At 51.9% G+C, this 26,676-nt stretch overlaps 1 protein-coding gene across 1 annotated transcript; it reads right to left on the bottom strand.

Moving 5' to 3' along the window:
• Positions 1-1,467: 1,467 nt before the first annotated feature.
• Positions 1,468-25,759, bottom strand: RBP1 (retinol binding protein 1). Its single transcript, XM_036092282.2, has 4 exons — positions 25,475-25,759; positions 24,655-24,833; positions 3,557-3,658; positions 1,468-1,710 (listed from the first exon to the last, which is right to left on the bottom strand). Exons 1-4 carry the CDS (start codon positions 25,545-25,547, stop codon positions 1,657-1,659), a joined length of 408 nt encoding a protein of 135 aa, XP_035948175.1. The 5' UTR covers positions 25,548-25,759; the 3' UTR covers positions 1,468-1,656.
• Positions 25,760-26,676: the final 917 nt, after the last annotated feature.

Below are 26,676 nucleotides of genomic sequence, written 5' to 3'. Positions count from 1 at the left end.
AGGTCTCTAAAATCCTCAGCAATTCTGGGTTTTCATTTCCCTGGTCTAGGCCAGAGACATGACCTGGATAATAAAAAAACAGTCAACATTTCTTACACGTGTCTAAGGCAGGGTTCCTTAACTTTGACATACTGTGCTGGATAATTCTTCAGTGTGGGGGCCGTCCCGTGCACTGTAGGGGGTTTAGCAGCAGGCCTGGCCCGTACATGCCAGTGGCAACCCCCACCCAAGTTGTTAAATCAAATATCTCCAGACATTGCCAGATGCCCCCAGGCAGGGGCTGGATTACCCTCAGGTTAGAAACAACGGTCTGGGGCAGTGATTCTTGAGTGGCATATTAGAATCACGTGGGGAGCTTTAAAAAATACTGGTGCCTGGGTCCCACCTGGAGACACTCCGATGTAACTGGTTCTGAGGAGCGGCCTGGGTATAGGGAGTTCTTTAAGCGCCGCGGGTGGTTCTAATGTTCAGCCAGGTCTGAGAGCCTCTGGTCTAGTGCTTGGCAGTCTCCAAGTTGTGTACGCATTACCAAGCTTCACAACCCACCTCGGTGGGAGGTGAGGTAGGTTGTTAGTGGGGTTTTCTGATCTGAGAAGTGAGAGCCAGAGACGTGTGGTGTTGCCCTGTGAGTGGTGGGGTTGGAGTTCGAACTCCACTCCTCTGACTCCTACCCCAGCACTCTTTCCAAGGGGCAGGGCACAGCCTAAGCAGAACTGATGTTGAAGGGGTCCTGGATGTAAGTCTTCCGTGTCCCAGTGGTTTTCCCTATTCTGGTCTCTCACCTCCTCACTCACCCTCCAGTTTCCCTGAGTTCCTTTATGCAGAAGCACACTAGCAGTCATTTACACTTTAGTGTGAACACGAGGCTGCTTTCTCTCCTCTAGAGGGATTTGCAAGTTATGCCTCATCTGTGAAAAGGAAGGCTTTACGGCAGCCCATAGATGAGGTGGGAATGGTTTTGGGGGTGGTGATGTATGTGTTCATGATGCCTCTGAAATCAAATCCAACTGGAAATTGACTTTGATTAAGGTTCACCTCATTCTAGCTTTGGCTTGCAATTCTATCCAGTTCCATCTCATTCGCAAATAATTTTTAGAGCATCTCCTATGTGTACACCATGGAGCTGGAGATCTCCATTGGTTGGATCTACTTCACCAGGCTTTAAGTGCCCAGGGTGGAAGGCATCTTCTCCTGCTTCTGTGGCACTCACCATTTTTTGGCCCTGAATGGACATGTAACATGGTAGGTACTTAATACACGTATAGCTGAATGTGAGGTCACACATCCTGAGCCCAAGCCTCTGCCCGTGGGGAAAGACCTTACAGGTACAATGTCAGGACTAAATCTGCAGGTGTGTGGATAAATTTCTCCCTCGGCCCAGGGGTGGCATTAGGAGAAGATGGCTTCAGAAGCCCCAGAGAAAAAGTGAACACAGGAGGGTTTGGAAGCTTCTTCAAGACAGATGTCTTGGGGAGAAATCACTTTTATTGTGATGGCTTTGTTTTAAGGAAAAGAAAAGAGACAAAACCAAGAAAGAGCCTCTGCTAACAGATGCCTGGGGACGGCTGGACATTTCGGCCCATGCTGCGCAAAGAAGGGGATACTGGCCCACACGTCCACGCTGCTCATTCCTCGAGCTCCAGGTCTGCCCAGGCTTCACTGCACCTTCTTGAATACTTGCTTGCAGACCACACCCTGCACTCTCATCTCCTGAAACAAAAGCAGATGCTTGTCACTGGCCGGAGCAAGGTCACACTTGGGGCTCAGTGCATGCAGGGGCAGGAACTTGGAAAATACTCCATGTCTGTTATTTTTCCTCAAGAGTTGGTTGGAACTAACCAATTCCTTGGAAAGTCAGCTGAACCGGATCGGTGGAGATGGGGCTCTGCTATGCCCTGTAGGCAGAGCTGGCTGGGAAACAGATATAGCTCAAACCTGGCCAACAGGACCTTCTGATGCCTCCCCTTCCCTTACTATGCTCAAGGGGCCGAAAGGCTTTAGGGCCTCAGGCCTGAGCCCAGGACAGAGTCTGTGCCCAGGCCTGGAAGAAATCAGGCCCAGACGCATGGCTTGGCCCCCAGGGGACACAGTAGGTTGTCACAGGCCAAGGCTGGAAATTAGCACGGAGACTCCAGCTTCAGCTGCATGTTGGAGTACCTGGGGAATTTGAAAAATGCCTGGGTCCCAGGCTAGACCAGTTGTATCAGTGTCTCAGTGGATGGAGCACTGGAACAGCTATTAGTAAAAGCTCCCAGGTAGTACTAAAATGCAGCCCAGAAGACCCATGCCCTGCCTACAGGGCAGCCCCCGCAGAGATGCCAGGAGGAATGACAGCACAGTGTTACCACACCTTGCAAGTGTTTTGTTTTGTTTGAAGGAGGCTGGAAATCTGAATATTTATGTGACATCTCCTAATTTTTAAATTGTTGCATAAAGAAGTTTGAAGCTCACTGATGGCCAAATAAGAGGCCCGAGGCCCTCAGTTTGCAACTTCTGGCATTGAGCCACAGAACTACTGAGCGGAAAGAGCCAGTGGAGATCCCATCACCTTCCCTCATTGCTCTGCAGTTGAGGAAATAGAGGCCCGGGGAGAAGACGGGCGCAAGGTCAGGCACTGCAGCCCAGGCTCTCCGCCTTAGCCCAAGCTGCCTCTGAAAGTCATGCCCTCCTGCCTCCTCCCAGCACTCACACATCCCAGGGCTCTTACAGACTCTGGTCTTTGCAGAACCCCCATGTGGCAGGATGGCATTTTCCAGATGAGGCTGAGGGAAGGAAGGCACTTACTCAAAGGCACCCAGTGAGTCAGGAGTTGAAGCCAGGTCACCCGGACAAGGTTTTTTTTTTCTTCTCGGAAGGAAGGTAGCTGGGGAGTTCCAAAGGGGCAGGAGTGATGGGAGGTCTCCTTTCAAAGGACATGTGTTATTTTAGCCCTCCAGGGGCTAAGACTGTTACTCTAGATTTGTGTGTGCTTCTCCCAGACAACGGGTGGAGTAGAAGTGGCTTTGACCAGAGTTCCCAGGCTGGAGGCCCACACCTGAACTGAGAAAGGCCTGTTCTCCCCTGACCTAGAGTGTTGAGATCATGTCTTAGAGAAGCTTAAAGAATTCTCCTTGGTTCTAGCCTGCCACAACTTGGCATGGTGAACACAGACATTGTTTGGGAGCAAATTTCAGTTCTTCCGGTTTCTAGCTGTGTAACTTGGATGTAAGCCTCTGTGTCCCCATCTCCAAAATAGGAACCCTAATAGTACCTGGCCCATGGGGCTGCTGAGAGAACAGAAAGAGACATGGAATGCAAAAGAGCTTAGCTCCATGTCTGATGCACCTCCTCACCTCCTGCCTCTGGCTGGACAACTGAGTCAGCCTAGACCTTGAAAACACATCCCTTGGTTTTTAAAGTCACTCAAGCATCTTCTCCAGGCCCTTAGAAGAGAAGCTTCAGAGCAGAACCAAGGCCCAGCCACAGGGCATTCTTCCAAAGTCCATTGGACCTCAACAGTGACCAGAGTCTCTGGGCCCAGCTCTGCCCCCTACCATCCCACACACCAGCAACCTACCAGGTGCAGCTCGTCACCCTCAATCCACTGGGTCCAGCCACGTCCCTCCTTTTCACCTTTCTGCACACACTCGAGTTTGTCCCCGTCCCAGCTCACCGTGGTCTGCCAAGCAAAAGAACAGGGTGGTCAGCCTTGAGCAAGCAGCCCCTAGGGGCTGGGGGAGGGGCAGCCCCAACCTTGATAACCCAGGATGCGCTCAAGTCAATTTCATTACAGAAAATTTGCAGCCTAACTCTGTCCACCATGTGCTCTTATTACAGTATGCAAATCAGTTTTAAAATTTATAAAAACCTTCCTAGATTTCACCTAAAGGGGAAATTAGGAGAGAAAAGGCCATTGGGCGGGGGGGAATCTCAGAGCTGAGGCTGAGTAGGGGGCTGGGAAGGGAGGAGGGGCTTTGGAGGCTGGGCGCGCAGCAGGTGGGCAGGGAGAGGGCTATCAGCCTGCATCTTGCAGGTGAGGTTGACTTCTCAGAGTGCCCTGCCCGTTCCCAGACCTTTCCTTCTTCCCTCCCTCCCTTCCATTGTTTCAACCTTTGCAGGGTTAGGACACCTAAAAGACTCGAACCCTGCCCTTCAAGAGCTTTCCACGTCATGGAGAATGACCTGAGATGTAAATAACCAGCTGGAGGTACAATGACAGCTCTTCCAGGTGCTCTCTGTGCTGTCTCCAAATCCTCATGACTGTCCGTTGGAGCATGGATTAGCTTCTCTGTTTTACAGAGCGGGTTAAGGGACTGGCCAAGTTCACCCAGGTGGCCAATGACAGAGTCAGGTCAGAACACAGATCTGTGGGGCTCTGAAGCCCTCCTCGCCACTTAGACTACACTGCTTTCCTAGGTGCCCGGTGTCACCAGAGTTACAGACCAGATGCTGTGGGATCCCAGCAGAGAGTCAGAGAAGGGGAAGCTCTGGGAGGAGGAAGCAACAGGGCTGGACCTTGAAGGAGAGGAGAATGGAGCTGAAGCAGAAGAAAGGAGACACGGGGGGAGAGGGGTTTTCAGTGGATCACCATAAGATGAAGACACAGAGATGCGGCAGCATCAGGCATGCTCTGGAAGCTCCTCAGGTGGGTTCCAGGGAACCTTGGGAGAACAAGGGGGAAGCTTCCACTGCCCGGCTGGTGCTCACTGCCATCCTGCTCCCCACCCTCGAGCCCTCTCATCCTCCCTGAGCACTCTGTGCCCTGCCCAACTGCTGGGCATGCTGAAGGGAAGGCAGACAGCAGGAGGAGGGAAGCCACAGGGCTCAGCCTATGTCCATGGGAGACTTCACAGTCTTATTGGAGTGGCAAGGGCTCACTCAGAAATACAGGGCTTAGGAGTTGGAATTCAGAGGTGAGACAGTCCAGGAACTCATGGTCTGGACTGGGACCTATGTGCAGGTCCAGAGGGCACGCCCCATCTTTGCAGCTACCCACCTCCCCTGGAACAGCCTTCCCCTATGTGGCAGTTCCATGTTATAAGCCCTGCCTCCCCACTGTAGCAGTTAGGACTCCATTTGCCCCTGTTCACTGTGTGGCTCTAGCCAAGTCCACCCCTTCTCTGGGCCCCCATGTTCCCCCCTGTCACAGGAGGGGGCCAGAGGCCATTAACTCAGAGGGCTTAGCTTTACAGAGGTAAGGTTCCAGGGTCCTTGTGTTCCCGGGCATGTTCGGACAGTCAGGATTCAGGAGAGAAGGGGAAGTATGCAGTGAGTGGGGGCACTCCCTATAGGAGGACGGCGGCCTCCTTCTCCCAAGCCCTAGTCTCCCTCCAGGGCCTGCTGATGACTGGTGCCCTCTGCTGTCGGGATGCAGCCTGCGATGGAACACATCGCGCCAGGTGGAGCCAGCTCTGCGCAGGAATCAGTCTGACCTCTGGTCCTGGAGCCTGTTTCCCTGAGGGAGAAGCAGCACAGGAGGACTTGGGGCCGGGACGTTGCTTTCCGGGGTCTAGAGATCACTCAGGGCACATGTCCAGCCCCAAGACAGAAGGTCCCACTTCCAAATCAGAACGTAACGAAGTGGATGTTGGATGAGGTGTGTCGCAGGCAGAGACCACTAATGAGTCAAGCCACGAGACAAGATGCCCATTCTCTGCATGCCTTGTCCGTGCCAGGCCTGCAGAGGGACGTGGGGGCTGAGAGATCAGACATTCCTCGACTTCAAGGAGCTTGTCAGAGTATTTGGCTTCCTTGTCGACTGAACTCCTCTTTGTTTATCCAGAAGTCTACTCTGCATACTAAGGGCTCCAGACTCAGATCAGAGGCCAGGAGAGGATTGCTGGTTCCCAGTTACAATATACACACTTCTGCTTCTGCCAGATATATTACAGTCAATAAGCATATTCATGCCCTCTGTGCTGGAAAATGCAAGAAACGCTCAAAGAAGAGCACAGGAATAAGAAGAACACCTGTAACCTTGCTTCCTCAGAGATAATTACTCTACCATTTTGATGTATTTATGTCCACTCTCTTGTTCTATTAATGCATATATATATTTCTGTTTTTAAAAAATTAGGATTACATCATTTATGGTTTTGTACCCTAGTTTCTTCATTTAATAGAAGCAATTTTCCCCTTCAATAAACATTCTGCCTAAGCATTATTTTAATTGTTACGTAATATTCAGGAAATGGCTACATAACTTGTGGCGCCCAGCACAAAATGAAGATGAGGGGCTCCTTTGAAAAAAAATGATTCGGAATTTTAAGATGGTGACAGCAGAGCATTAAACGAACTGAGGGGCCCTTCTGTGCGTTGTGGCCCATGTGACTGTGCACTGGTCACAGGACCAGGAGGCTAAGCTCGCTAGTATTTCATTGTATATGCATACTATTATTTAGCTCATTCTGTATTCTTAGTTATTATTCTGTGCTATTATAAATAAGACTGCCTGGTATACACAGTTTTGAATACATCATGTTCTTTTTGTTAGGCAGGAGGGGCAGAGGGTGAAGGAGAGAGAGAGAGAGAGACTCCCAAGCAGGTTCCACGCCCAGCAGAGCCCCACATGGTGCTCGATCCCACGACCCTGAGATCATGATCTGAACCGAAATCAAGAGTCGGATGTTTAACTAACTGAGCCACCAGGCGCCCCTGAACACATCATGTTCTTAGAATAAATTTACAGAGGAAGAATTGTTGCATTAAAGAGTATGCATATTTTTAAGGCTTTTGATAAGTATTGCCAACTTGATCCCCAGAAAGCTCACACCTGTTTACCTTCCAACACCAATGTCAGGGCATGAAGCTTGAAAGTGATGTTCATTAATGGTAAGGCAGGCTTTTCTCCTGAACTAACATGTTACCCTTTCTAGATCATTTGACATCTTTTAATGGGGACCATTTGGATATAAATAATAAAATACCTTACCAAAAGAATGATGGATAGCAGAATTTCAGGCATCCTGAGAGATGGAGGGATATAAGGAGTGGGTGGAAGGATCTTTGGGTATAGAGAACCCTTTCTTAGAGCCCTACCAATCAGGCCCCTTTAAAAGAAGGATCCCTAACGCACAAATGCTATGGCAGTTTCCAAAGGCACTTTCTCAACCTCAAGTTCCTATTGACTCTGACCTTGGGTGAGTTAGACAGAACAGAGACGAGAATAGTCTCTGAGGCTGAACTCAGAGATGCTAAGTGACTTTCTCAGGGTCGCCCAGCTAACAAGGAAAGAATTTGGGCTGGAACATGAGCCTTGCATGACTCCGTGCCCCATGTTTCCCAGCCTAGGGCAGGGTACCTGGAGATATCTGCTGAAGACTCTGGGGCCTGCAGGTACACTTGGGCATTATGCTGAGACTCTGAGCCGCCCCCCAGGAGAGCACCTTTCGGTTCAGTCCAACCACTGTTGGGTGTGGTTGCTGGGAGCCAGAGATGGGTCCTAAAGGGCAGACAGAGAAGTGCCAGGTGCTTACAGCCCAGTGTGGTTGGCACTGGGATTAGGGGAAGCATAGTGGCCATGGTGCCTGGGAGAGCTCCTCATTCTCACAGGAAATATTAACTAGTTTTTTTGTTTTTGTTTTTGTTTTTTTTAAGTGGGAAGGCATTCCAAACACAGTGAGTAAAGACAAGCAAGCTAGTGCTGTAAAAGCTGTCCCGGGCTTAAGGAGAGGCAGGAACAAGGCTGGGGGGTAGATGGGGCCACAGTGTGAGGCTACAAACTGGGACTGTGGCCTGCAGCATGTTTCCAATGCCTGCTAGCGCTGCCTGTCCCCACACACAGCCCCGTGGCTCTGATCTGCTGGGTGGAACCATCAGGGAGGGCACTCACCCTGTGGACCGGGGAAACTGCCAGGCTGTCCTCCAGGTTAAAGAGGGCTGGAAGGTCAGCCATCATCTACGCTGGGCTCCTGGTACCTGCCCCCTCTCATGGTACTCCCTCCACCTGTATCAGGTTGACCCAGTACTGTCAGCAAAGAGCATGTTCCTTGGAGTCAACAGACCTGGGACTTCTGTCCCTAGCTATGAGGAAAGACTCTGGGCAATGGGAGTCACCTCTCTGAGCTTCAGTGCCCTCATCTACGAAAGAGGGATTAATGTTATGTATTGTGGCCGACTGTTCCGTGGGTAGCCCCCAGTGAATCACATATTCACACCCTTGTGAAGTCCCCTCCCACAGTGACCCTGGCCTTGGCCGTTTGGTTTGCTTTGGCCAATGGGACACGATGCATGCAGCGCCTTTATAAACACGTGAACGCTGGGGGCTTGGTCTCTCAGGACCCTCCCCTCTGGGAACTGAGTTACTGTGCTTTGAGGAAGGCCAGCCTATTCTACTGGGGAGAAAGGCCAGGGGGAGAAGCCTGGAGGACAAGAGAGAGGTTACCTCATGAGAACTGACGCACCCCAGCCGAGCCTTAGCTACATGCAGAACTGCCCAATCAACCCACAGAATCATGGGAATGCATGGTTGCCCTTTTCAGTTACTAGGTTTGGGGTGCTTTGCTATGTGGCATTAGACAACCAAGAGACCTACTTTCCTAAGGTGTGCTGAGGATGAGAGAAAAAATACAGAAAATGCACAGGGCTGGCATATGAGGCACTAGGTCATGGTAACCAAGGCATCCAGAGTTTAGATCGGGAGGGGATTTTCTGGTCCAAGTTGAACCATAACTAAAAGGCTTTTGTTTGAAGTTGGAGGTTTGTGAGGGAGCGATGGATTGGCTATTCAGCATGGTTAAATGTTTCAGAAGCTCCTTCCCTTCCGGGAGCCTTGGACCCAGACCCAAGAGGAGACTTTGCAGGGGCTGCCTGCTGAGCTGGGCGCCCCGGAGCACTGCAATGTCCACGTCCCTAAAACCTAATTAGTTTTTGTTTCAGCAGAAGATCCATTTGGAGACTTCCCCCTGATAGCAGTGATGGCTCCAAAAAGGTGATTTAGTTCTCCCACTTGGCTCTCTATGTTCACTTTCAGTGGGAATGGATTTTTCTTTTTAAGCTTTGTATCCTGTGGGCATAAACCAGCCACTCCCCCAGAGGATCAGATTTGTCCTAAGAACAGAAAAGAGGGGTGGGGAGTCGGGGAGTCGGGGAGGATGACCTAAGAAGAGATGAGGGGAAATAAGGAAAGAAGTAATGTTGGAAGGAGACCGGGTAAGAAACAACGGTCCCTTGTTTTCTTGTGATAACCCCTGATGACAACCTTCCCCAGCACCTAAGAACTCGCCCTGTGACCTCCTTCTGCAGTAAGAGCCAGCCACCTTCGCTGGGCCAGGAGCAGGAACATCTGGGACAAGGATTCGCTTGCCCTGTGAATGCCATGTCTGAAAGGGTCTTTAAGAGGGCATTCAACCCAGTTTCCCAGGTCAGACACTCACTGCTGCTTAATCCATTTAACCAGAGCCTAATGGGGGAATTCGAGGCAAGAGAATGTTCCTGATGCTTTCCAAGTGGCATGGGAAGGCATATGCCTGTGGGGACTGAGGTGGACAAGGCACAAACCACGAGGATAGGCAATGCTGCCCCCACCCCCACCATGGGCTCTGGGACTCACCCTGGAAACGAAGCCCAGACAATTCCAAGGACAAGGAGGAGTCTGGCCACCTTCAGTTCCTTTCCTTTTTTTTTTTTTAAGATTTTATTTATTTCTTTGTCTCAGAGAGAGAAAGAGAGAGAGAGCACAGGGGGGGAGCAGCAGGCAGAGGGAGAAGCAGGCTCTCCGCTGAGCAAGGAGCCTGATGTGGGGCCTGATCCCAGGACCCTGGGATCATGACCTGAGCTGAAGGCAGACGCTTAACGACTGAGCCACCCAGGCGCCCCTTCAGTTCCTTTCCTAAGTAATCCTCACCGCAGAGACCTGCAGGTCTGCAAAAGGGCTGGAGTCCAGGGCGGCGGGTTGTAAAGTGAAGTCGGTCTATCTTTTCTATTAAAAACAAATAACCTCTAACACTTTGGCCTTGTCAGCAGCTTTCCCAGAAAGACATGCACCTACAGATGAATGAAGACAGCTTTGCCTCACCCTGACAAGGGAAACTGTCACTTCAAAAGCCATTATCCAGCTCCCCTGACCACTTAGAAACCCCAGCTGGTGCTGCTGCATGGGGACCAGTGACACAGAAAACCAGGCAGCCTTAGGAAGCACGGCCCAGGGGTCCCGAGGCCCCCTTGCCCCATGCAGATGACCTGTACTGGGAGTGACAGACCATTCCCACTGCATGGACGCATCTCTTGGCAGTGACCTGTCATGGTCTACAAAGAGTGGGACTCAGCCTGCCTTCCAGGGATGTGTGACAGTTGTTAAAACTCCTACATGCCCCAAACACCCGTTCCAGTGAGCAGGGGGAGGCTCGATCACGGAACCCTCCCCACCTGCCCACGCAGCTCCAGCAAGCCCTGTGCTTATGGACCCACCCCCTGGAGATGGCTGGGGCTGAATCTTACTGTCTCTGTGGTTCCAGAGCCAGGTCAGAAGGGAGGCAGCCATGTGTGCAAAAGCCCGAGCCAGGACTGACCCAGGTCTGACTCCAAAGCCTGTGCTCTTGAAATTTTGGAAGGGGTGGGGGACGCAAAAACCAGACAGTGACTAGACACTTCCTGTACGTGATGTGAGTTGCTAAAAGATGCAAATTGGCCATTCCTCCTGGAGTTTGATTTTAAAGTGTGCTTCACCCTTTGAGGGTTCCTGGGACAATAAGAAGGTTCTCAGCCTCTGGTGCCTGTGTTAAATGAGTGAGCAGATGAGAAGGTCAGGGAAGGTAACAGAGAACCTGCCAAGTGCCCGGTACTTCTGTTTCACTTGACCTTTAAGCTTGAGAGCTGATAAAAATTAGACTTAGTATTAGACTTCGTTAGGCAACGAGCCTAAGTCTCCTAGGGGTTATGGGCTGAGCCATCACTTGGATCCAGTTCTTTCTGGCGGAGAAGTCCACTCGCTGCCCATGAAGCGAGACTGGGTGAGCGATGTACTCACTCTTCTCCTGACCCACTCCTAGGAGGCTGGCAATTATCTAAAATCAGCACATTCGGGGGCTGTGGGGGAAGCCAATTCTCTCTCAAAGCAGATTAAAACTAAATTAATAAGGCCTTAAAATGTGAGCGAGTAATTAGAGACCTAAAAGCTGTTAAAAGCAACTACTACAAACCAGTAAAGCTACAACAAGGCCTTTGTGGGCATGAAAGAATGCAATGCTGATGCCACGAAGGAGCTAATGACAAATGGTAACAATTCTTAGGACAAACAAAATGCTAAGATGTTAAGACTAATCTTGACATGTCATTTTTAAAATTCCTTAAACATTCCGGAAAGTACCCAGGATCAGTTTTAAAACAAGAAGCCCTCAGAGAGCTCAAGGTCCTATGAGGCCAACGTTCTGGATGGGGAGGAGGGAAACGGGGCTGGGGGAGGTCACAGGGCTCATGTGGAACTGTGCTCAGTCAATCCAGGGACCCAGTACCGAGGGTCCCAATCTAGGGACCCGAAGGCTGGGCTGGAGCCCAGCCGTGCCACGGAGCAGGTCAGCCTGGGGGGATGGCAGACAGGGAAACTGGCATCAACACCACTGTGTTCTGTGTTGGGCTGTGTGGTGGGTACCCAACCCAGCCGGGAGGGGCAGGGAAGGCTTCCTGGTGGAAGTAAGAGCATCACTGTCATTGTCACCATCACCATCATTCCCCTAACAACATGTGCTGAATACTCACTACGTGCTGGGCAGGGTATTAAACACAGCATGGGGTATCTTTCTGGAGCAGATATATTTCTTTCTGGAGCAGTTACATTTCTCCCATCCTACAGATGTGGAGACTGAGGCTTTCAGGTCACCCAGCCATACAGTAGGGAGATGAGATTTGACTCCAGAGTCCATGTTCTCGGCTACTGTGCTCTGTAGCTACCTGATCTCAGAGGATTCTTGAATGAGCAGGATTCTCCAGCATGGTTCTGTGCAAGGAAACATTTCCAATTGTGGGTTCGACACCTGCACACTAGCCTTGCGTGCTGGAAAAAGAGGCAGGTGAGGCAAGGACCCTACTCTCAAAAGCACACAGACTATGAGAGAAGAAGACAAGCAGAGAATTCCAGCAGAATGGCAAGTGCTGGGTAGAGGCAGGTGATGGTAGTTGTGGAAGCGGAAAGGCATCGCATCAGTCTCTGAAATAGGGACTGAGGTCTATTAGGGAAGGCTTCCAGGAGGAGGTAATTAATGCTGGAAGTAATGCTGGAATTGACACCGGAAAACCCCATGAGAGTTAGGTTAAGAAGTAGAAATTGGAAAAGAGGAATGAGGGCATCCCAGGCAGAGCGAACAGCCTGGACATTGTAGGGAGGCCAGGGGCTGCATGAGGGAGGCTTCTAAATGAGCTTTGCCCAGCTGGACTCTCTCGGCATGACCCTCCCCATGGAACCTGACCCTGCACCTCTAACCCCAGAATTTACTGGGGAGATGACTCAACCTCTCCTTTCCTGCACTTTCCATCTTTGTGGCCTCAACCAGCCAGACCTGGTGCAATCGGGATGTTTGCTTATCTGGCAGGCAGAGAGGCCTGCTACTTGAGCCAGGGCAAGGACTCAGCTTATTATCAAGTCCACCCTGGAGGCGGGGGGGGGGGGGGGGCCTGTCACGGGGTAAGGGAGGAGCCATCCTGCCAGAGAGTGCTCATAGGGGCTACGCAGGGCAGAGTCCACCAAGGTTTCATCCCTTTCACAACAGCCTCTGGTTTCTACTTTTTATCTTTCTTTTCTTTTTTTTTTTCTTCTTCTACTTTTTATCTTTCAAGGCAAACAGAAACAAACAGCTCCCACAAGATAAGAGATGCTAGCTCAGTAACTGAGGAGGAGTCGTCAGCAGGTCAGGATCTCTCGACTGAGAGCTCTTTGGGGTCTGGGATCCTTTTATTCACTGCAGGATACCAACCCCCACCTGGGAATCTACAGCAGAGAAAATGCATATTACCAGTTGTAGAATGAATGAACAAGTGGCAGAAAACATTCTAGGGGCACTCTTATAATTTTTCGGGCAATGAATACTTTTTTTTTTTTTTAGACAAACTATCCCAGGCAATGTAGCTGTTTATTCTTCCATAGATTAGCCTTATAGAAATGGGTTAGCCACGGTGTGCTTCTGAGTCCTGGAGCACTTAGTCATCATGCCCAGGGCCACACTAGCCAGGAAGAGTACAGTCATGGTTTCAACCCACTTCGGCCCAACTCTGAACCCACGGCCTGCCCACTGTTCCCACATGAGCATCTTGCTGCCACGGATGCTTTTGCTGCCAGACAGTGCCTGGCAGGCTGTGGGGCTGGGGCTGGCCCCACCAGGGGACCATGGCTTGCCTGCCTGAGCTGGGCATTCGGGGGGCCCGATGACAGCCTTGGAGAGATGCAGGCCTGAGCCCCAATCCATCCCTATATCTTTCCAGCAGGGAGACCCTGAGCAGTGTACCCCACCTTCTGAGCCTGCATGTCTTCATCTGCAAAGCGGGGCTGGTGAGTCCTGCCACAGAGCAAGAGCCAACAGGATGAAATGACACAAGGGGTTGCAAGGACCCATTTCAGTGTCGGACACAGACAATAGTTCCCTCTGCGGCTGGCCTTGCATCTGAGATGCTAGAAAGGGGGAGCCCACACTTTGCATGTCCAATGCCTAGCACAGAGGGCTCCAATGTGTTTGTCAAATGAGTGTCAAGGCGAGGCCAACGTTCTGGATGGGGAGGAGGGAAATGGGGCTGGAGAAGGTCACGGGGCTCATGTGGAACTGAGCCGGGTTCCCTATGACCGTGAAGAGGCACATGCCCTTGCAGGCCCGCCTCCGCTCACGTAACTCTGCTAGCTCTTCTCTGGATGGCCAGGTGTCCTTCCCACGCATGTCGCCACCTCCAGAGTTTGTCTTCTGGAGGACAAAGTTTACAGGAGGAGAGAATTAATAGTACCAGCTCCTACTGATGGACTAGACGATTGCAGACTTTCCCGCCTCTAATCCTCACCATGAAGTAGTAGGTATTCCTGACTTTATAATTATCCCCATTTAACAGACAAGGAGAGACACGGAGAGGTGAAATAACTTGTTTAAGGCCACCCAGTTTGTAAGTGGCATAGATGGGACTCCAAACCTGTTATGACTCAGTCCCACCGCCAGGCCCTGCCTCAGAGGGAGTTGGGCCGTGGCCAGCCTCCACCACGGAGGGGAACGAGATGCAAAGCAGACCCCGCTCCTCTGCCCCTGACAGTTCCATCCCATGACACCACTACTTCACTGGGGTCACTGCCTGTGAGATCTCAAAAGCCTCACAGAGAAATTCTTCCAGAGCTGTGACTCGTAACAGAACAAGGATGCCACTCCCCTCTGGCAACAATCTGGAGTCAGACGGCCAGGATCCAGATTCTGGCTCCACCAACTACCTCATCTCAGACCAGTGATCCCTGTTCTGCCTTTCATTCATTCCATGTACAACATAGGAAGAATTCTGCCATCTTGTTACAGAGTTGTGAGGATTAAAAGAATTCGCGCATGGAAAGTGCCTAGAATTCTTAGCACATGGGAAACACCCAACAAACGTTATAAAATGGCAAATGGATCTTGCAGTGATAGGATCTACCATTTATATTGTTTGAGGTCCTGCTATTTTTATTTAACATTCATTTGACAAACACACTGGAGCCCTCTGTGCTAGGCATTGAAAATGCAAAGTGTGGGCCCCCTGTCTAGCATCTCGAATGCATGAACAAGGGTCACAGGTGCCCTGGGAACAATGGCTGCAGAGAGGGACAGTGGGATGGGGGGTCAGGACAAGATTGGTGGAACAGTTGAGCCCGGGCTGGTCTTGACCATGGGTATTTATTCGGCCAGGGGAGGAAGCAGGAGACTTATCCCAAGGAAGTGAGCAGAGAGATGCAAAGGTGGATGGCAAGTGAAGGCACCTGCACGTGGTGGTGGTGGTGGGGGCGAGGGGACAAGGATAAGGAGTGAGGTAGTGAATGGAGCTGGAGAGGCAGCATGGCCATGTCCTCAAAAGCCTGAGCCCCCTCTGGCCTTGGCCTGTCAGCACTGGGGAGCCCCTGGGGGTTAGGCTAGGGAGGGATCTGGTCAGATTCCCTTTTTAGAATGTGAAGCATGGGCTGAAGTATTGAGGATGGTGGATGGGAGATCCATGTGAAGAAATAATTCATGGAAAATGCTGAGCCTAGTGCATAGGAGTAAACTCAACAGGGGCTTATTATTATTATTATTGTTATTATTGTTACTGGCATGAGATATTCAGAGCTGTGGGGGTGGCGGAAGGGGGAAGAGGAAAGAGGCTAAGAAGCAGAATCTATGGAACTTGTTGACTGGTTGCCCATAAACACTTTTCATTTATCGTCACAGTGATCATTTATGTGGCTACGTAGCGGTCTATGGAATTAAGAAGCCACAGTCACTCTAGCCACCTGTGGTTATGTGGCACTTGGCCACACCAGCAGGAGGCAGTCAGCTCTGTCAACCACGCAGGGTCGGGGTCAGAGAGATGTGAAGTTGAAACCCAGGGTTATGGTTAACCAGCAGTGTGACCCTGGGCGGCAGCTGAGGGTCCCCGTCTGTAAAATGAGAGTAGCACCTCCTCTCCAGGATTGTTGGGGGATTAAATAATATATGTAAAGTGCTAGGGCAGAGCCTGCCACCTGGAGGCCCCTGGACAGTGGCCTGCGCTTCTATGTGGGTTGGTGAGGCTTATTACCACACAGCTACAAACAAATAGCTTCGTACAAATACATGTAGCTTTTTTTCCTTTCTTTTGAATGATTCTCCTGGAATATAATCACAGAAGTGGGATCTCTGAGCCAAAGAGCAAGATGATTTTTCTGACTCGTTGTGCACCGGCAGACAGGATTTCTCCCGCCTCATTTTCTGAGTGCAGAGCCAGTTATGTTGTTAAGGCTGGTCAAGGTGGGTTTTTGCAGCCTGGAGTATCCTCCACCCCTGGTTTATACACCTTCCATGTCCATCTTGTTTATACAGCTCTTCCCCAGAGTCTCCTCTGCTGTCCTTGGACACTCAGGTCAGGAAAGAAAGAAGGGAGGCAGGGGGCAAGGAAGGACAGACTCATTAATACCCCTGTATTAAAGACAACTAGCACTCTAAGGTATTTGCTTATTAAAGGAAACACCTATGGGTGCCTGGGTGGCTCAGTCGTTAAGCGTCTGCCTTCGCCTCAGGTCATGATTCCAGGGTCCCGGGATCGAGCCCCACATTGGTCTCCCTGCTCAGTGGGGAGCCTGCTTCTCCCTCTCCCTCTGCCTGCCGCTCCCCTCTGCCTCTGCTCTCTTTCTCTCTGACAAATAAATAAATAAGATTAAGAAAAAAAAAAAAAAAGAAACACCTAGAAAAGTCATGGGATATTTAGCCAAAATAAATGTGCTCTAGTATTGGAATTTCAGGCAGCATGACAGAGCCCTGGGGTTCCTGTTTGGAGGGCGAGGGCTGGTGTGTGTGTGTGTGTGTGTGTGTTCACGCATGCCCTAGCACAACTCAATCTGTACAACAGAGATAGCTACAAAAATGCTTCCCAGGGAGGAAGCTATTGTGAACCAGGCACAGTGCTTGCTGTCAGAGTTCTCAATCAACTCTAAGTCAAATATGAAGAAATACCCAAGCCCATGTGAAAGGTTGGCAATTGGACCTGAGTTGCAGGGGCCGATTACCAGAGAAGCCTTCCATGGGGCGAAGGGGCCCGGAAGACAGCCCTCAGCTTACAGCCTCCAGATGGCTGGAGGGGAGGGCAGAGGGGGTGTCCTGCCCACTCACGTCTTCTGGTTCCAGGCCCTGTGACTGCTTTAACCAACAGAATACGGCAAAATGTGGCTATATGACTTTGGAAGCTAGGCAGATCACCACAGTGTCACACCCTTTTGCCTTGTTCTCTTGGTCCTGTCATTCTTGGGACCCAGCTGCCATGATCTGAGGAAGCACAAGCAGCCAAGAGACAGTGAGTGTGAAGGCCATAGGGAACAGGAACCCCCAGCTCCCTGCTGGCAGGACATGCAGCAAGGATCAGCCACCCGCTTTGGGCTCTGCCCAAATTGGAGATTCATGAACAAAATAAACCACTGCTATTGCTTGGAGTTTGGGAGCACTACGTTTTGGAGTGGTTTGTTACACAGCAATAGAAAAAATGAAATAATTCGCCACCACACGGAATTTTCATAACAATCCCATCCGTACTGCTACCCCGGCTCATTTTTACAGATGAGGAAACACAGCTGGAAGGTGGACCCAAGATTCAAATCCAGGTTCATCTCAAAGCCAGAGCTCCTGAGTGCTCGGTCGCGGCCCATACTTGCCCACACGCTCCCGGTCCCTGCTGCGCACACTGCACACGCCACTGGTGTCATCTCCTTGGAGCCCAGTCGCAGACCATCGTAGGCCGCTGCAAGTTTGGCATCCCCAAGAAGACTCCATCTGCAGGGACTGAACCACTTCTCTCGGCTCTCATTCAGCCCCCAGAACCAGACACCCGGAGCCCCAGCACAGGCTTTTTACGCTGAATCATGACCAGCACATCACAGGATCCTGGGCACAGGCCAGCCCACATCCTCATTTTTCTTTCTTAGTAGTTATCAAAAGCGTGGTCTTTGAACCAGCAGCATCAGCATCATCTGGGAACTCAACAGAAAAACCCATTCTTGGGTCCACTCCAGACCTCCGGAATTGGAAACCTAGGGGCGTGGGCAGCTCAAGTTTGAGAACTACGGCTCTAACTATTGATGCGGTTCTTAAACCACGATCTGTGGACTCAGAAGTTCTGAGGATGTTTTTAGATGCAAGAGACGGGAAACCAGTTCAAATAGCTGAAGGCAAAAGAAAGGGAATGCACTAGCTGGCTCACGCACATGGAAAGCCTTGGAGATGGGCTCATGTCAGGGGCTCCACAAAACCCCCAGCATTGCAGTTTCTCTCTCTCTCTCTCTCTCATTTCTGCTTCTCTGCTGGCCTCATCTTCTCTGTCCCTCCTGCTGGATTTCTCCATGCAGCCGTGGGGATGGCATGGCACTCTGCATCCCGCCAGCTGATGAACTTGAGAGGGACTAGAACCCAGCTCTCTGCCAGGGTCCCTAAATTAAATCCCAGGAAAGGGTGAGATGAGGTCACATGTACAATCATGTGACAGGTCATGGGACCTGTCATCACCCTGGTTTAAGGTGCTCATCCCACGAGAGACACTGTACCGTGATTGGCAGCTCCTTCAGACCCCACAAGGGGAGTGGGGGTGTAACTCCCAGCAGAACGGGAGGTGCTTCTTTGGGTGCGTGCAGGCAATGTCGGTCAGAAAAAGAAACAGCGGTAGCTGCCCCAACTGGCAGCTGGCCATCATAAGTGATTACTTTGCCCCCAGTCTAGGGCATCGGAGGGGCTTTTGGCCTCTTATTGTGCACAGTATCGTGGCTTCACAAGGCGCTGTTCCCTGGACTATCTCCATAGTCCTCAGAATTTGCCTTGTGAGCAGGCAGAGCAGAAACCATGATGCCCATTTCACAGATGTGAAGACAGAGGCAGTGTGTCCAATCATTTAAGGTCACTGTCAGTTGGGTAATGGAGGAGGATTCAAACCCAGACTCTAATACCAGCACTCCTCTCCACACCTCAGGCCTTGTCAGTACTCTATGCTCGCCTCCGGGCGGTGCTGGGCTCACAAGGACCTAAGGTGCTGGCCCTCAGCTGAGCTGGGCGGGACACCTTGTAATAGAGAGCTTTAGAAATAGACCAGTTAGAATCCTTCCTCTGCCACCAGCTGGCTGGGTGACCCGGGGCTAAAAAGGCTCTTCACCTCTCTGAGCCTCAGAGACTCATCACCAAAATGGGCACAAAGACACTTACAGAACAGCATTTGCTGTGGAGACCAAAAGAGGAAAAGTGCTAAAATCTCTGGTGCAGGCCTGGCGCTTGGTAAGGATTTAGTGCATGTTATTTCCCTTTGTTCCTGCCTAACAAAAAACAAAACCTAACACAACAGTGTGATTCTTGAAAGCTACTTTGGGCATTTTATTTGGGTTGCTTTAATTCTTCTTTTTGTAATCCTCAAAAGCATGCTGCTGACACCGATTTCAAAGGTCAGGGAACTTTAGTGAAGACATGAAAGAGACCCCATGTTTCCATCTTGGAAAGGAGTCAGGAGGCTCCCAAATCTGAGGGCATTCAAAGCTTGGTGGCCCAGGGAGTTAATTCTGCCATCTGTTTTCTTTTAAAATATGAACCAGAAAAAAACCATTAATGAGTCAAGAACAGGATCAGAAAGCTGGCAAGAATTTAAACCAAAGTGTTAACAGCAATTTGGTGGGTTTCATGCATTACCATATATAATTAGATGGATGCATGGGGGGATGGATGGATGGATGGTTGGATGGAAAGAAGGAAGTCAGGGCAGGAAGTGGAGGAAACACATGGTTAAAGGAGAGAGAATTCAGAAAATCTATAAACACTGATATGGAAAGATGCCCAAGAAGTAGCATTGAGTGAGAAAACAACACGCCAAGGAGTGGATTTCTTTCTCTCCCCCGCTTTTTTTTAACTGATCAATAGATAGACAGCTTCTATATTCGAGGACAATTTCCGACAGATCCACAGACACAGTAGCAGAGATAACCTCTGGGGAGCGGGAATGAGGCCAAGTGGGGGAAGGGACCCTTTCCTTTGCAGTCCACTCTCTCCTGGGCTATTTGAATTCTTTTTTTCCTTTTACAATAAAAACAAAGAAAGCAACGGAGGGGTGGAGGGCTGGGAGAGCGGAAGGGAGGCTCTGTGCAAGGGGTCATCCTGAGTTCACAGCTGGATCTGAAGAAGAAGCCACATCAACAGGAGGAGGCGCCAGGCTCCCATATGAACAAAGGTGCCCCCTCTGGGGCAAGCCTGACCCAGTGTCCCCGGTGGGATGACAAATGGTTTTTTTGTCGCCACTGCGCGGAGTGGGGCTCCCGGCTGTGATTGCTGACCAAGGCTGCCTTCTACCACAAACGCAGCTCCTGCTGGGGACAGCTGGGACAAGGAACCCGATCAGTCCTCATTCCAAGGGATTCCCGGGCCCAGGAGTGGGGAAAACTACCTGAAGTTGAGGGGCACCTTCCTCATTCTGGCTCCCCCACCCTGCCAAAGCTCCATGGGCTAGATTTAATACATGATATTGGTTGCAGACCGGGCCGGAGGTTTCCTTTCTGTGGATAAAGACGTGCAGGAGGCAGCGCAGAGCAAAGCCACACCCGGGCCTTACACATTTCCACCAAAATGACAGCCCCTGCTGCTTGCGGGTCACGTCAAACGGACCGGGAACAGACCGGGAAATGTGAGCTGTGTGATCCCGGCCACGCAGATTTGCGTCCTCCAGCCCTCGGCCTGGCGGGAGAACGGAGAGCCACTTCCCGGTGGCTCTGGGCACGGATGGCAATGTCCATGAGGGGCAGATGGCTGGACCCAACCAACCAGTGGCCCGTGGCCCTCTGCAGCTGACGTTCTAGTTTTCCCACTGTTTATGGAGATGCAGGTACACAGAGGTGGTTCTTTCCTCCAGAGCAGTGGTTCTAAAGCTTCAGCGGCATCAGAGCCGTGGGGCGCGCTCATTGAACCCCAGACCGCTGGCCCCACGGCCAGAGGATCTGATTCAGTAGGCCAGGGCTATGGCCAGAGAATTTATGTCTCTCCCTAATTCTTGTGCCGCTGCTGCAGGTCCGAGCTTCGGGAACCGCCACTCTAAGGAACCCACAGGGCAAACAAAGACATCTGGCCGCTTGACCTCAGGTAACGGGGTGGGGTGAGGCCTGTGGCGAGCTGGAGAATGTCTCATCTAAAGGGAGCACTGTGACAGTGTCCCGGGGGCCCACACAGCACCCAGGGTGGAAGAAATGGGCACCCAGTGTTTTCAGCAATCTTGACTTGGTTGGTTAGAACAGCCAGAAATACGGATTTTTCTATGAAATCTCACAATCTCTGGCAATCTTTGGCAACTGGCTCTGAAATTTTTCAAACATTGTGCAGGCCAAACAAAACACATCTGCAGGCCGCAGTTCTAGAGCACAGACATTGTTCACACAGAAGGAGGCAGAACCAGAGGTCACTGAGCCAGCAAGCCCCTGGGCCCTTTGGGGAAGGGTGTCAGTCTGACTGTGCGCCTCCTGGCAAGGGGTCCCTGTAGCCAGTCAGAGCCGCATCTAGGCTCCCTGCTGGGTCCTCATCACTCCCATCTTCGTCGGCCACATCTTGCACTCCAGTCTTTGTGGACTGCCCCTCTCTCCCCGCTGAAACCCTCTCCCAACCGGGCCTTTTCTGACCCCTGGGCCTTTGTCCTTATGGTTCCCTTGGCCTGGAATGCTCTATCCCTTTTCCACGTCTGCCCTAATTCTTACTGGTCTTTCAAGGCCCCCTCAGCCGGGCAACTTTGATGACCACTGCTTCCTCACCCCTCCACACCGTGGTCCTCCGCCCCCTGGGCTTCCCTCACTGAAGAAAATGGCCTGAAGATGCAACTGGCCCCTCCATGGGCCTGGGTGCTCCGGGAGGCCTTGCTGCCTCTGGGTCCCCAGGGCTGAACCCAGAGCCTGGGGTGGGACAGGCCTGAAATAGCACTTACCAACTGCTCTTCCCTTGGCCTTGGCTTTCCTCTTGTCCCCTTTCGGTTTGCCTGGCTGTTTCCTGTCTATCCTTTAAGCCGCTGTTCAGACTACTTCCTGTGGGAACCTTCCCGGACCTCCCAGACCCAGTAGGGGGTCCTCCTCTGGCTGACCTCCACACAGCAATCACCGCGTGGCTGGCCTCCCCGCTGCCCTGAGCTCTATGAGGCCAGGAATCTTGTGCAGTTCATCTCAGTAACACAGGGGCTGCCAAGATAGAGTAAGCACCATGAAATGCTTGTGGGACCGAGAAAGGGATGAACAAAACAGATGAACGAATGATCCCAGGTGAGAAACGAGACCCTTGTGAGGAAGCTCAGAATGAAGCCAGCCTGGTGCTGAGAACAGATTGGCCTCCTCCTGGATGCTGCTCCTGGCAGGTGGGTGCAGATCGTGTGGAACAGAAGGGGCAGTGGTGAAAGTTACCTCTGGCAACCACCTTGCCCAAGTCCCCCACGGGCCCCACACACCTCAGCCAAGGTGGCCTCTAGGCAGGCAGCTCCTCTGCATTTGCAAGCCTCGAGCCGGACAGTTGCTGTAATTCTATTCTCCTACAACCCTCCCCTGGCCATGCTCTTCCCTGTAGGCCTCCATCCAGTTGGCAGCCCCAAGAAGAAGGGCTTCTCTGCAATGTGAAGGGCCAAGGGGAGGCCGGAGCAGGGGGGGCCGTCCATCCCCCCCAACAGCAACAGCAAGGTACGTGAGTGCCGTATACCTGAGAGGGGGCCGCCCTGAGTCCTGCGACAGCAGAGGTGACCATGAGGCCTAGTCCAATCCCATCTGGTTTGCCCAGCTGCTGGGCTCCCCGATCTGGTCACCTGGGTTGTCCTAATGTCCTTCTGCTGGGCTGAGAAATAAGGCAGCCATGTGCCCCTTCCTTTGTGTCTGAAACCCTCCCTTCTATCCCTTTTGTCTTGTGTAGAAGTCACCTCCTCCAGAAGTCCTTCTGGGATCCCCTCCTCTGGGTACTTCCCTTTGTCACCCCTGATCACACTACGTTCTGACAGTTTGTGTGTCTGTCTCCACCACAAAGACTCTGAGCTCCTGGACATCAGGGATTGCAACATTCTCCTCCACGTCCCTGTGCCTGGTGTAGCGATGAGCGTGGGAGGAAAGCGGCGGGTCCAGGGCCGTGGGGAACGGCAGGGACTCTGGAGCTGACAAAATGCAAATCCTCCCTTGGCCGCTTACTTAACCTCCCCAATGTCTCACAATGAGAAATCCTGCCTTGGTTTTCTTATCTGTAAAATGAGGTTGAAAACAGTACCATGAATAGTGAGTTGAAATAAAATGGTAACACGACATGTTGCATAGTCAGCACTAATGAGCACCAGCTCGTATTACTAGGTGATCAATTCATGTTTCACACATTATTGGATGACGCAGGGAATGCAAGACGGAAGATGATTAGCCAAGTAAGTACAAGCCAGCACATTCCAGAGGTTGCAGTGACCCAAAACAAATAAGGGTGTCTGATGTGCTCTGTGAGCACCCTAAGAGTGAGCTGGGGACAAGGAGTGTCCTCATAGCGCAAGTTGCATGCAGCAGGCCAGGGAGCAGATCCCGGGCAGTGATCTGAAAGGCAGGGCCCCACCTGGCCAAGGCAGACGCTGTCTGTTGCTCTCCTTTCCCACTGTGAGCCCCTCCGAGGATTCCGAGGCCTTAGGTCCTTTAAAGGCACAAGCTGACAGGTTTCTACAATCATACTGGCTTCTCCAAAGACACTCCCTGCTGGCTACCCCCTCTTCTGCCATCATTCCAAACAGCAGACTCAGACACTGACTCCTGACTCCTGTCAGATGAATCAACAAGGGGGGTGGTGAGGAGTCCAGGCCTGGGGCTCCTTATCCTCACCCACTGGCACCCCTTCAACCACAGTCGCAGCAAACTTCCACCATCCGGGCTCTGCAAAGGCGACCAGCAGAGAGGCGCCTGGCTGAGAGCAGGAGGATGGGCTTCAAAGTCCAAAGGCCTAGGGTTCAAATCCCATCTCTTGCAAGTCTCTTCCCCTCTCGGAGCCTTGGCCATTGCATATTATGGGGTCCTGAATCTCTCCCTCACTGGGCTGTGTGTAAAATAACTGGCATGGTTGTAGGACACACAGCAGACCTTAGGTAAATGGCCGGAGGGGGAGGGGAGAAGGCAGCTGCCTGGGGGTGAGCATACACTAGCTCTGGAACCAAGACTGTGAAAGGGATTCCGGGAGCACCCTGACCTTCCAGTGACCCGAGAATGTTGGTGGAGACTTGGGGCTGACCTTCCAGAGTTTGCTGTGGAAACGCTAATTGGGGTCTCCGGGTCATCAGCTTCCCGCCCTGGGGGATGTGCTGCTGCCTTCCCTCCCCCTCCTGCAGGAAGGCTTCCTCTAGCCCCGGCTGCAGAGGCACGGACCCGCTGAGTAGGGATTGGCTGCAAAGTTTCAAGGCAGCTCAGCGGGCAGTGGAGGGCAGGGCAGGGCAGGGCAGGGGATGGCCAGGAGCCAGGTCTCAGTCTGGGGACGAGGTGGGGCAGGTCAGAGGCTTCTGGGAGATCTGATGTCCCCTGCTTCCCAGAGTGGCTTCATGCTAGAGCAGCTAGAAAGTTTTACACTTGAAAAGGGTTCCCTGTGTTTCTTCTTTCCTTCGTCCATTATGCCCCGTTGTTACAGCCAGAGGCGAACAGAGTCAACAGACTTGTGGGGAGTTCCAGCCCAACCCCTCCCTCACAGTGCTCTTCTGGGCATGTTACTCTTTGAGACTGTTTGCTCATCTGTAAAATGGGCATACTCAAACCTCCCTCACAGGTTGTTGTGAGGATTAGGTGAAGTTGAACGTATAAAGCATCTGGCTCAGTGCCTGAGCAGAGACTCAACAAACTGCAGCTTTCATAACCATTATTATCCTGTTTAGACAGAGCGGTATGCTTGATGAGTCCGTGCTGTCAACTTTGTGGGCTGGCAGTGTGAAGCTCCCTGGTCCCTAAAATACAAGGGCCCTCGCTCCCCTCCCAGATGAAGTAGCCCAGCCTTTGGTCAGGCCCCCTGGGCAGGAGATGCCCTGGTATATGCAAATCCTCACCATGCATTTGCGGTCATCTATGCCCGTCAGATCCTCCTCAAACTCCTTCCCAATCTGGAAGTCCATGATATAGTTCCTGAAAGTGCTCAGCGTGCGGATGATCATATGGTTGCCATCCTGCACGATCTCTTTGTCTGGCTTCAGCAAGTTGGCGATTTTGCGCAAGGCCACATTGACATCTGCAGGGGGTGCCAGGGAAGAGAGGGGCAGAGAGTTGGCAGGAAAATTCAGAGAACTGTCCCCAAGGTAGCGGGGCCCCAGGAGCCAGCTCCTCCCGGGGGGAGGGGGGGCAGGACCTTTGGGGTTCCCTGCTCGCTTAGCGCTGTCTTATCGAGCAGCCAGTTCTGTGCCTTTCTTTCTTTCTTTCTTTCTTTCTTTCTTTCTTTCTTTCTTTCTTTCTTTCTTTCTTTCTTTCTTTCTTTCAGTTTTTCTTTTCTTTCTTTTTTCTTTTTCTCTTTCTTTCCCTTTCTTCTTTTTTTCTTGCAACAAAGTTTACTGCCCTTACACTGACTCTTTAAAACAAAAACTAGCAAACTAAACCCAGCTTTCCTAATGAAGTTATCCACGTCTAGAGCCACTATCAGGTATTTACCACTAATTAGCTCTAACAACACCCACCCTCCCAGTTGGCAGCCTGCTGGCCACCCTCGGAGCCCGGGCGGCGGACGCCCTTTCGCTGACGGGCGCAGGGAGCGGAGGCTGGCCCCGGCGGAGGCAGGCGGGCGGCGGGCTCGGGAGGGCTCTGGGGAACCCACCGCTCGTCCCTGAGCCGCTGGCCGGCGGGGCGCCCTGGGGCCGAGCGCCGCGGGCAGCTGCTTACCGAGGGCGCGCAGGTACTCCTCGAAATTCTCGTTGGCCAGCATCTTCCAGTACCCGGTGAAGTCGACCGGCATTTCGGGGGGCTATTGGGGCGGGACGGCCACGGAGCGGGCAGGAGCAGCTCTGGGCTCTGCGGGCGCAGCGGTTCCAGACGCGATCCGGGTGGTGGGCGGCCCGGAAATGTGCGCCCTCCGGGGGCAGGGGGCTCTGCAGGACGGCGACAGCTGGATTTCAGGCGCGCACAAAGCCCGCGGGAGGTTCCCTGGCAGCCGTCGCTCCTCCCCCTTCGCGGGGGCGGGGCGGGGACCGGGGTTGTTGGAGGGCCAGGTTTATCCCTGGCCCTCGGCCACCTTCATTCAGACCTTCAGGTCGCCTCCCAAGGAAGGAGGAGATGGGGGTGGGGGGGTGCTTTATTGGCCCGAACTCTTTGGTTCCTGCGGGATTCCTTCCAACGCCCTGAACTTCTCACATTCAGCAGCCCCTTGAGGGTTAAGAAACAGTTTCGTGGCGTTTGCTGGAGTGATTAGGAAAGAGGCCACTTACTGGCCTTTGTCCGAAGCCCTGCGCCCGTGGCCCAGTCGGGCTGGTGGGCGGCCAGGGTCAGGAAAGCTGGGCAGTTGCACTCTGGGCAAGGAAAGTGGGTACTTTCCACATCCCTCCCCCAGATAAAAGCGAGGTTGATGTTGTTTGAAGCATGGCTAAAAAGGCCCTCTGGGTGGTTCTAATGCACAGTGAAGTTTGAGATCCCCTGCTTTATGCAAATGTAAGCAACGATAGATACACGTTGATTTTTTTCCCTTTCCCTTTCACCTAATGGCCGCGCAGCCCTCCACAGTGCTCTGCACTTTGTTTTTTTTTTCACTTAATACATTCTGGAGATCTTTCTATTTCTGTACATTGAAAATGTCATTCTTTTGCAGGTATTCCATTGTTTATCTAGCTTGTCCACCACTGATGGACATTTGTGTTGTTTCCAATCCTTTGCTATTAGAAACAGTTTCACAATGAAGATCTTGGATCACATTTCCTTTCCCACCCAGTGGGTATGTCAGAGTGCTTTAAAACCTCTGCCTTTGTCAGTAAGGAGATGACATAATCATGTGGGTTGACTTTTTGACCCTCTATTAAAGATGAAATATCTCTTATAAATTGCTTTTTGCACAAATCAAAGCCTAGGTGACAGCAGGTACTTTTCTCTTCCTC

Source organism: Halichoerus grypus, chromosome 1, assembly GCF_964656455.1.
Source record: "Halichoerus grypus chromosome 1, mHalGry1.hap1.1, whole genome shotgun sequence".
Lineage (NCBI taxonomy): Eukaryota > Metazoa > Chordata > Mammalia > Carnivora > Phocidae > Halichoerus > Halichoerus grypus.
Note: the sequence above shows the minus strand (reverse complement) of the source record. Positions and strands in the feature narration are given on the sequence as shown.